This window comes from Ailuropoda melanoleuca, chromosome 9 (genome assembly GCF_002007445.2).
Source record: "Ailuropoda melanoleuca isolate Jingjing chromosome 9, ASM200744v2, whole genome shotgun sequence".
In the NCBI taxonomy this organism is placed as follows: Eukaryota; Metazoa; Chordata; class Mammalia; order Carnivora; family Ursidae; genus Ailuropoda; species Ailuropoda melanoleuca.
Window position 1 is genome coordinate 5,251,195 of NC_048226.1, and position 10,531 is coordinate 5,261,725.

The 10,531-nt window shown below is 51.5% G+C and overlaps 1 protein-coding gene across 2 annotated transcripts in view; it reads left to right on the top strand.

Annotated features, from left to right (window-relative positions):
* FES (FES proto-oncogene, tyrosine kinase) overlaps positions 1-1,316 on the top strand; it is a 9,659-nt gene extending 8,343 nt beyond the window's left edge. For both annotated transcript variants that reach the window (XM_034667860.1, XM_034667859.1), the window contains 3 exons: positions 185-342; positions 438-560; positions 975-1,316. In XM_034667860.1, the coding sequence (XP_034523751.1) occupies positions 185-342; positions 438-560; positions 975-1,117 (424 nt within the window). In that variant the 3' untranslated portion in view covers positions 1,118-1,316. The remainder of the gene's footprint in view (positions 1-184; positions 343-437; positions 561-974) is intronic.
* The last annotated feature ends 9,215 nt before the right edge of the window (positions 1,317-10,531 follow it).

A 10,531-nucleotide genomic window follows, 5' to 3' on the forward strand; every position in this document is an offset into this window, starting at 1 on the left:
CCCGCCAGCGCCAGGCCTCGCTGGCATCCTGCCCCTCCCCTCAGGCCAGACATGTGCTCCAGACCTGGCAGCTGCCTATCCCTGTGAGCCAGGAGACCCAGGGGTGGGGCGCAGCTTTGTCCCCGGCTGTGGCCGGAGCGCCGGGCCGGGCAGGTGCCGCACAGATGCTGTCCTGCCCACCCAGGGACCTGGCGGCCCGGAACTGCCTGGTGACCGAGAAGAACGTCCTCAAGATCAGTGACTTTGGGATGTCCCGGGAGGAAGCCGATGGGATCTATGCAGCCTCGGGGGGCCTCCGACAAGTCCCCGTGAAGTGGACAGCCCCGGAGGCGCTTAACTACGGTACCTGGGCCTTACCCAGTCCGGCGGCCCGGAAGCCAGGGCCCGCACTCTGGCCAGCCGAGGTGGCCGGCCCGCTCACGCCTCCCTCCCTGCAGGACGCTACTCCTCTGAGAGCGACGTGTGGAGCTTCGGGATCTTGCTCTGGGAGACCTTCAGCCTGGGGGCCTCCCCCTACCCCAACCTCAGCAATCAGCAGACCCGGGAATTTGTGGAAAAGGGTAAGGCATCCCCGCATGATGGCCGCGTCAGAGCCACACCGCCTCCCCAGGGCCCGGCCGGGCTCCCCCGGGTCCCCTGACGGCCCCACAGGGCAGAGCAAGAGTCCTCCTGTACATGCCGCCGCCGAACCAGCCCCCTTTTGTGCCAGGCCGGCGTAGCTCACTTCCCCTTCATAGCGAGGGCGAGGGCTGAACACGTCCCTTCTACAGACCCAACGAACAGGCTTGCAGAGGCTCACCGGCTGGCCCACAGTGGGACCGAGGTCAGAACCTCTGTGAGCCTGGGGCCCTGGAAGAGCGGCGCCCTGAGAACGGTGCCTCTTCATAAGCAGCCCCCACTGCTCCCCGAATGCCCCCGAGGCTGCCCGTCCCCGGCCGCTCCTCACAGCTGGCGGGCGGTGCTCGTCCCCACAGGGGGCCGCCTGCCCTGCCCCGAGCTGTGCCCCGACGCCGTGTTCAGGCTCATGGAGCAGTGCTGGGCCTACGAGCCCGGGCAGCGGCCCAGCTTCAGCGCCATCTACCAGGAGCTGCAGAGCATCCGCAAGCGGCATCGGTGAGGCCGGGCCCCTTCTCAAGCCGAGATCGTACCTGCACGCGGTCTGGCCCACGCCGTCGGAGGGCTCGTCCCCGTCCTGGCCCCCGGCCACTGGCATCCATGCTGCCGGCAGCCATGTAGCTCCGGTCGGCCGTGCCGTCCGGCGCCTGCCGGGCCTTCCCCTTCCAGGCGGGGCTAATAAAACCACTTGTGCCCACTGAGTGCTCGTGGCATGCGCGCTCCTCCGGAGGGCAGGTGCGAGGAGGGATCGGGCCCGTGCTGTGGCCGCGGGGAAGGGGGAGGACGGGCAGTGTTCACCAGGCAGAGCTGACGTAGCCCCCAGATGCGAGCCATGGGGAAGAAGGAGACGATTCACAGGCTTCTGACACGCGGCAGGGTCTTTCCTGAAAGAGGGTCACAGGCAGAGGAGCAGAGCTGCGGGAAGAGTGGGGAGTTTGGAGACGTTGCCTTTCAGGGGCCTGTGGGGATGTAGGTGTGACAAAGACGTTGAGAAGCCCAGATGGAGGCAAAGGCTGGCCACTGACGGTGGAAAGTCATTAGCCGACAAAGGTTAGGGAGTAGCTGATGCCATGATGTGTGCGACAGTCCTCAGAGATTCAGGGGAGAGGGGAGGGGAGTCAGGGAAAGTGAGTTTCCCCGAAAGGGCACAGGGTGACTGAAAAGAAGGAACATGCTTCCCAGGGAATTCACCCGTCAAGACAAGTCTACTGAGCAATGGGGTAGCAGAGCAGGGAGCCCTTAGCTCCTCCTCTAAGCCTGGAAAGGCCCCCCCGAAATCTATAAAATCATCAGAAACTTTCCCAGCAGCTCCAGAGAAGGGCAAGAAGACAAAGAGGTGTGAACAAACTGAAAGACAGAAACCAGGAAACATCCCTCGCCCCAGAGAACAAGGCAACAAGAGCTTTGAGGTAAAATGGCCATCCCTCGAGAAAGCAGTTCACATTTATTTTTGAAGGAGATAAAAACACTATAACTGGTGTAAACAAGAGGAAATCAAGTTAGAGTGCGATTAAGAAAAAATACTAAGAAGTCTTTATCAGGCGAAGTGATAAAAAGCAGAACCAAGGAACTTCTGCTTCTGGGTGGGATGTGGTAGGTCTCCACAGGCCACTGCTCCCGTTGAAACAGTTAGAAGGAAACGAGATGGAAATCATCTTTTTAATTTAAAAAAAATTTTTTTAAAGATCTTATTTATTTCTGAGAGACAGAGTGAGTGAGCACAAGCAGGGGGAGCAGCAGGCAGAGGGAGAGGGAGAAGCAGGTTCCCCACTGAGCGGGGAACCTGATGCAGGGCTCTATCCCAGGACCCCGGGATCATGACCCAAGCTGAAGGCTGAAGGCAGATTCTTAACCAACTGAGCCACCTAGGCACCCTAAAAATCATAATTTTTAAAGAGAATGAGGAGTGGTGGAAGGAATAACCAGATGAAAAAAATTTCCAGGGGGAGAGAGACCTACCGAGGTCAACTGATGATAGGTGGTTATTTTCTTCTCCGAGACACTCATTGATTTGGGGCATCTCCAGTGACCAGCATTGTCCTGAACAGGGAGCTTCTACTGGGGAAAAGAGAAACGAATAGTTTGTGGTTCTTGCAGGGACCGTGTTGAAGGCTGGGCACTAGAGGAGCCTGGAATGCCAAGCCAGTTTTCCCCATGGAACATTTGCTGTGTTCTGGAGCACTGTGGGCAGCTGAGCACTGGCTGGGCTGGAAAGGCAAGTCCCAGAGTCTTGCAGTGTTTAGAGAGAGAGGGGCTGAAACAATGACTAGTCTCCCCACTTAGGATATTGGCCAGATTTTGAGCCTGGGTGGTTTGGGAGGCTGAAGAGCTAACCTCAAAATCTCAAAAGAGTACTTGAAGGACTAGGGAGATAGAGGCTGGCTAGGCTTTCAACCCCAAATCCAAGAGGGCTAATCCTAAGGGACAGGGACAATCCAGAAAAGGATTGAGTTTTACCAGAACTATAGCTCTGCCCCAACTCAGCTCAATGCTTGATTACATTGAGGTGACTGGCTCCCCTGGGATGGGGGATAGGGGAGAGGAATTAAATAGTCTGAAGTCCTACTCTTCTTTTTTTTCTTTTTTAAGGTTATTATATATTTTTTTAATTTTAATTCCAGTATAGTTAACATAATGTTACATTAGTTTCAAGTATACAATATAGTGATTTAATAATTCTATATATTATTCAGTGTTCCTCAGTCTACCCTTCTTTTATACCCAACATGCAACCTACTATCAGAAATTATAAAACACGCACAAAAGGGGGTAGAAAATGGAGCCAATAAACAAGAGAAAAAAGAAACAATAGAAGCAGACCCATAGATGATCCCAATATTGGAGTTGACAGACAAGGACTTAAAAGTAACTATGATTAATATATTAACTCCAAAAAAGAAAACAGGTACAAATATAGAGAATTTCAGCAGAACTGAATCTATTTAAAAAGAACTAAAGGAGCAGGTAGAACTGAAAAGTGCTATCTCTGGGATTATGTGCTCCTGCATGGGTTTTATAAAGATTCATAGTACTGAAGGGTAAAGTCACAACCATAGGGATTGGACACACCAAAAGACAGAATTTGTGAACTTGAAGATAGATTAATAGAAGGTATCTAAACTGAGGTACAGGGAGAGAAAAAATAAAAGAATGGAGAAAGCAGGGGCACCTGGGTGGCTCAGTGGGTTAAGCATCCAACTCTTGATTTCAGCTCAGGTCGTGTTCTCCGGGTTGTGGGATAGAGCCCTGCACTGGGATCCGTGCTCAGCAGGGAGTCTGCGTAAGGATTCTTTCTCCCTCTCCGTCTGCCCCTCCTCTACCCCCTCTCAAGTAAAAAAAAGTCTTAAAAAAAAAAAAAAAGGAATGGAGAAAGCAGAGCCTAAGAAACATATGAGATTCCAGTATATGAGTGATGGGAATTTCAGAAGGAGAGCAAAGTTAGGACCAGGATAAATTGGAAATGACCCAAATGTCTGTATGGCCATAAGAACAGACCACTGGTGCACGCACCAACATTGACAAACCTCAAAGACATGTTGAGGAAAGAAGCCAGATGTCAAAGAGTGCATTTTTATGATTCCATTTTATGAAGTTCAAGAACAGGCAAAACTAAGCTATAGAAGTCAGCCTCGTGGTTGGGTCTGAGGTGTACTGACGGGCGGAGGTGTGAGTGCAGGGTCACAGCCCCACCACAGTATCCTTACAACTTCGCACGTCTCTACATAGGCTGAGTAGGCGGGGCTGGAGGTGTCTGACTTGAGTCTTGACAGAAGGCACTACAATTCCTCCTGGAGCAGGGGGCCCTAAGCAGCCCGGTAAGGAGCCTCCGCATCTGTGGAGACCTCCACGACGCCGTGCCTCTCCCATCCCTCTAGTGTCGGTTGAGGGCAGGGCTCTTCANGCCCCCCCCCCGCCCCCGCCTCCTTGTAGAGAGCAGCCTGAGGCCGTGTAGCTGTTTGGCTATAGTTCAGAGTTGGCTCCCTGACCACAGAGTGACCTACCACCAGACCTCCTGTCCTGGTCCCTCCCGTCCCTCCAGTTCGATGTCATCCTGTGGAACCAGGGGTGTGAGAAATTGGCACCATGCTGCTGTCTGTGAGTGAAAAGCTGTCTGGATCCACTGGGGCTTGTCGTCTCCTTCCTGGCTGAGTCTATGATGTGAGGCAGCCTATGGGCCTTGTGACTGCAACAGTGACCGCTGTGGCCCTGTTAGCCTCCACACTGTGCTCAGGCACTGCCTGACCACCTGACCAATCTGGCACTTACTGTGGGGCTAAGGCCACAATCCCTCTTTGGAGAAGAGACAGGGCTCTACGGACTGTCAGGTCAAGTACGGGAGAGAGCTCTGCCTCACTTATTGTCCACCTCGTGCTGACGTATGTGGTGACGTCAGAGACAGGTGTCTTTGACCATCATCCCTGATCCCAAATGAGTTCCATGAGTGTTGGGTTTTGTTTTGTTTTGTTTTAAGATTCTATTTTTAAGTAATCTCTATATCCAACATGGGGCTCGAACTCACAACCGCAAGATCAAGAGTCACATGCTCTACCGACTGAGCCAGCCAGGAGCCCCATCCATTGGTGTTTAGAGTTAGAAGCCAAAGAGGGAGTTTCTTGCAGAGCTGAAGAAAGCACATAGCAATTACAGATAGGACCCTACCTGGTGATCAAGGGCAGTCCGCCACTCCGAAATGTGCTGGGACCCACTCTTACAATGAGTGAGAAAGGAGGGAAGTTAGAGATTTGAACAGAAGTCCAGTGAAACCACAGAGGCATGGCTCATCTGACTAGCAAATGAGGGTACTACGCAAGGTCCACAGGCTGACAAGGAATGGAAGTCATTCGGTACTTCACAACTGACCCCATGCTCCAAGGCCCCCTGGCTGCAACCATCCTGGCCAATGTCATGGATGTGGAGGAGAAAATAAAAAGATAAATCAGGGCTTGTGCAGTGGGTCTTCACAGCTGTAATGAAATGGTGGCCTATCCAAGATGAATTCCTGTCACCTCGGCCTGGATTCATAATGGAGATCATGAGTGCCCAGACAACAAAAAAGTCACCCAGAGTCAGCTCGAACATTTGCTTGACACCACCAAGCTGCAGGAGAAACGGAGCCTTCTCCTGTTCTCTGAGGATGTCTCCAGAAAACTATTCAGCTACCACATGATAATTTTTCCAGAATAGAAGCCTTGGCAAAGGCCAAGATAATGCATCTTAGGCCAAGGTAGCAGGGAGAAACCAGGCCATTTAGACCTGGCTACTGTGCCAGGGGTTCCCAAAAGAGGAAAGTGATAATCTTACTGTGACAAAAAAAGTCTCTCTGGTTATCACGCCACGGGACTTAAAGATGTGGGCCGTAACTGGGCCAGCTTTGGCGTGTCCTGTGAGCAGACAGGAAAGACACCAAGAAAGTCCTGACCTCCCTGCTGAGATTTGTGCTGTTCAGACTGTGGTTTGACCCAACACTCTGCACTATCCTTGACCCCCTTCATAGACAAACTGGGTTTGGAGGCGAAGGTCCTTTCATCCCCAGGGGAGACCAAGGACCCTATGTGGTGGTCAAAGTGAACTAGAAAACAGAGCAACGAAAATTCACAAAGCCTCTCAGGCCTCCTGTGGGCTGCTGTGATACTGGGACATACCCACAGGCATGGCTGAAAGCTTACCCTTACTAGATTTGGACGAACTGAACACTGGATTGCCATAGTTTTGGGGTGAGCCCTTTTGAGCCAACGCACACCCGAGTGGTTATGACAAATACTGTTGAGTGTATGTGGAAGTTTTGAGTATGTGTGTTACCGTCTCTTGATTGCAAGGGATGTTCCCGATGGGGAAATGTCACGATCAGGATACTGGTCATTAGGATAGGGGACAAGTGGTCACCTCTTCTAATGGAGCCAAATGGTTACCCTGAAGCAGAGCAGGATAGGGGGATGAGGAGGGCGATTACTGTCTCGATGAAGGAACTAGTAGATTTAAGGGTGCTCAAGGACCTGATATGTCCTTATAATAGCCCTGAGTGGCACTAACAAAGGCCAATTGCCTGTGGAGCCTCACAGATTATTATAAGTCACAGAGCTCATGGCACAGACTGCAGACACCTGGGATGTGGTGGTGGACATTGCTTGCCAATGCCCTTTTTTGCATCCCACTACATCCAAAGATGGAAATCATCTTGCCTTCATTGGCTTGGGTTATAATACACCTTTACAGCGATGCCACGGGACTACCTGAATTCCCCTGTGATTTGCTGCCAATCCTAACTCCTGTAGGAAGAGTATATGACAACAGATTGCGTGGAACACATGTCCCTGTTCACAACCCACGGGAAAGCATGATGGTTATCTTGTGTGTCCATTTGGCTGAGCCATGGTGCCCAGATACGTGGTCAAACATTATTCTGGATGTTGCTGTGAAGGCTTTTTTAGTTGCAATTGACATTTAAATTGATGGTCTCTGAGTAAAGCAAATTTCCCTCCATTATGTGGGTAGACCTTATCCAATCAGCCGAAACCCTGCAGAGAACAAGAGACTGACCTCCCCCAGTCAAGAGGGAATTCAGCAGGGGCGCCTGGGTGGCATAGCGGTTAAGCGTCTGCCTTCGGCTCAGGGCGTGATCCTGGCGTTATGGGATCGAGCCCCCACATCAGGCTCCTCTGCTATGAGCCTGCCTCTTCCTCTCCCACTCCCCCTGCTTGTGTTCCCTCTCTCGCTGGCTGTCTCTATCTCTGTCAAATAAATAAATAAAATCTTTAAAAAAAAAAAAGAGGGAATTCAGCAGATGGCCTTTGGACGTGAACGGCAACATTGGCTCTTCCATGGGTCTCCAGCCTCACAGCCTTCAGACTTGAAGTATATTATTAGCGCTTCTCTGGGTCTCCAGCCTGCTGCTCTACCCTATAGATTTTTGACTTGCCAGCTTCCATTATTGCGTGAGCTTATTCCTTTAAACACACACACACACACACGTGCATGCATGCGCATCCATACATCCTATTGGTTCTTCTCTGGAGAATCTTGACTAATACAGGCTACCCGTAGAAAAGGACCCTTTGACCATGAACATCAGTGGAACCAACAAGCTGGGGTATGACCCAGGTAAGAACTACAGCCACCTGGGTCCGTTATCACCCAGGACATGGCCGCACATCTGTAACTCAGGGCCTGGCTAATATGCCTGGACCACTAGCTACACAGTGGAGTGACAGAACTCTGGGGCATGTAGTCTGGGGCACTGAACCTGGCTGGTTGTGACAAATAGGCGACATGGATCTCCTACTTTCTGCTCAATGGCACTGCTGGGCAATGACTGCTAATAGGCAGCTTTCTCCAGATATGGATAACACTTCCCATCTGCATGGCAGATGTGGGCCATACCATTTAAAGACTCCTAAATGGGCCATGTTGCACATTTGGGTTCTCCAAACACATCCAATCAGACAGTGGTGCTTTTACAGCCAAGAGCACTGAGCAGTGGGTAACCACCTGCCGCATTCCCTGGACATTTCATGCCCTGTATCACCGACAGCTAGCAGGTGCCAATGAAAGATGAAATGTACTCTTAAAGGAAAAACTAAAAAAGGTAAGTAGATGACCGAAGCTCAGCTCCCAGTAGAGTCCACCCTTGGGACAAGGCAGTGTGAATTCTGAACGTGGCAATTCCAGGAAAGGGCGGCTCTCATCCAAGTAGTGTTTATAAGGTTGAGAAGGAGAAAAGAGGCCTCAACTGGCTGTAAGAGACTCAAATCCCATATTCAGTCCCCTTTACTCTTTTCTTTTCCCCTCACATCCCTACTTCCAGGAAACCAGGCCCCTGGAAACTACAGCAGCAAAAGAGAGCCAGGGATGGGGGATCCGAACCTGGTGCTTCTCCTACCGCCCTGGTTACACCTGAGCACATTAGGCCTCTGCTGGCCTGCCAAACACAGGCCAGTTTGAAGTCTGTAGCACAATTGTTTTGCTCTGGGCTTCGTGCTGGCCAGTCAAGGCAGCATAGTCACAGTTCCCAACACCTCTTGCTGCACTCGAATTAATGAATAAGGGAAGGTGGAGTAATCTATCTCTCGACTTATAAACTGGCTGGCTCTAAGGTTGATCCCCAGTGGCATCTGGGACATCGTGGTTTGGCTCCAAGTAGGGAGCCTGGCTGTGGTCGGTCCTCCACGTGGGCCTGACCATGCTACTGGGAAGCACAGTTGCGGTCGCTCTCATCCGATGTTAAGACAAATGGAAAGGATTTGGTCCAAGCTCCCATCAGTACAACTAGCTCTCCGATGGAGTGGCTATGCTCCTGAGAAGAATTCTTAGCTGGATACATGAAAGGTTGGCGTGGCAGGAAGTAGAGTTGTAGGAAGCAGCTCGGACACAGCGCCCTGATGCCCTTGCCCAGCTCCCGATAAGCCACAAAGGTGAGGCTTGACCACGGAACCACCCAAGTCTTGGCTGAATGCATTATGATTCTCCCTGGCGCCAGAGGAAAGAAGCAGCCTGACAGTGTGGGGACATGCCACCAGGCCCTCTCTCATCCCTCCTCCTAGTTCATCTGAGCGCAGGGCTTTCCACCTGGCCCCTCCCTCTCCTTGGAGTGCAGCTGCAGGCCGTGAAAGTGTCCGATTGTCATTTGAGTTGGCTCCTTAGCCTCAGAGAGACCTACCACCTCGCTGCCTATCATCTGTCCCTCCATTTCACTCCTGTCCTCTGGCTTGGGAAAGCTGACACCATGCTGGTCTTGCTTTTGCTGTCTGTGTGAGTAGAAAGCGACCTGAATCCACGGGGGCTTGCCGTCTCCTTACTGGCTGAGGCTACAGAAATGTGGCAGGTCCACCTAGCAGCTTCCATAGTGACTCTCATGGTCCTGCTAGCCACCATGCTGTGCTTAGGGACTGCTGACCTCTTGACAGGGGAACATTTTGGGAGTGATGGGAATGTTTTGTTTTGATCTGAGTGGTGATTATCCTTGTGCATACATTCATCAAAACTAAGCTTACACTTTAGACTTGTGCCATAAACTGAATTATACGCCGATTTTTAAAAAATCACCAAAAAAAAAATCACCAGGGAACAAACAAGAGCTCTTGAAAATTATGATTGCCAAAACGAAAAATTCAATGGAAAGGTTGGAAGATAAATTTCCGAGAACACAGGGCAAAACACAGAGACAGAGGGGACCATGAACGTAGCCTAGGTTGAACAGCCTAGCACCAGGCCTTTCAGTTCATAAATAAACCTAGAATGTTCGCGGTGATCAAAGAGATGGGAGTTAAAACAATGAGATGACAGTTTAAATCAAACGAAAGCTTTAATCAAACAAAAAACTAAGCAATATTCAACAGTTTGTCATCAACAGCACAATCCTTTGGGGAAGCAACAGAACGCCAAGTATGCTCGGTTACATCGGTCTTTACCCTTAAAGCCCAGGTAACCTAACTGCTGCCAATCTGTCCTAGGGTAATACTATAAAAAGAAAATTGTGGAATTCATGGAGACGTTCACTGCGGTATGGTTTATGATGCTGCAAACTTACGAACCACCCAGAAGCCCAGTGAAAGGAGAATCACCACGAAAATGAGGTCTTGTGGACGGGGTGACAAGCACGGAAGGGGATCGCGATCAATGCAGGGCACCCACGGGAGACAGCACCCCCTGGCCTGAGAAGCGTAGCCGCATCAAGCTAAGGCGACCCGGAGCAGAACAGGGCGGGCCCGGAAAGTGGGCTTCACCGTTCGGCGCCTGAAATGGAGGAGGAATGTTTCTACTACCGCTTGGCAACGCGCTTACGCTAGTAAGATCCAGAAAAATAAAGTTGCGCGCCCCTCACGGAGGTTCCGCAGCGCGCAGAGATCCGGCCCGGGCTGCGGCTGCGCACTGCGGCCACGCTGCCGGCGCCCCGGGGCGGCGGCGGGGAGCGCCGCGGGAG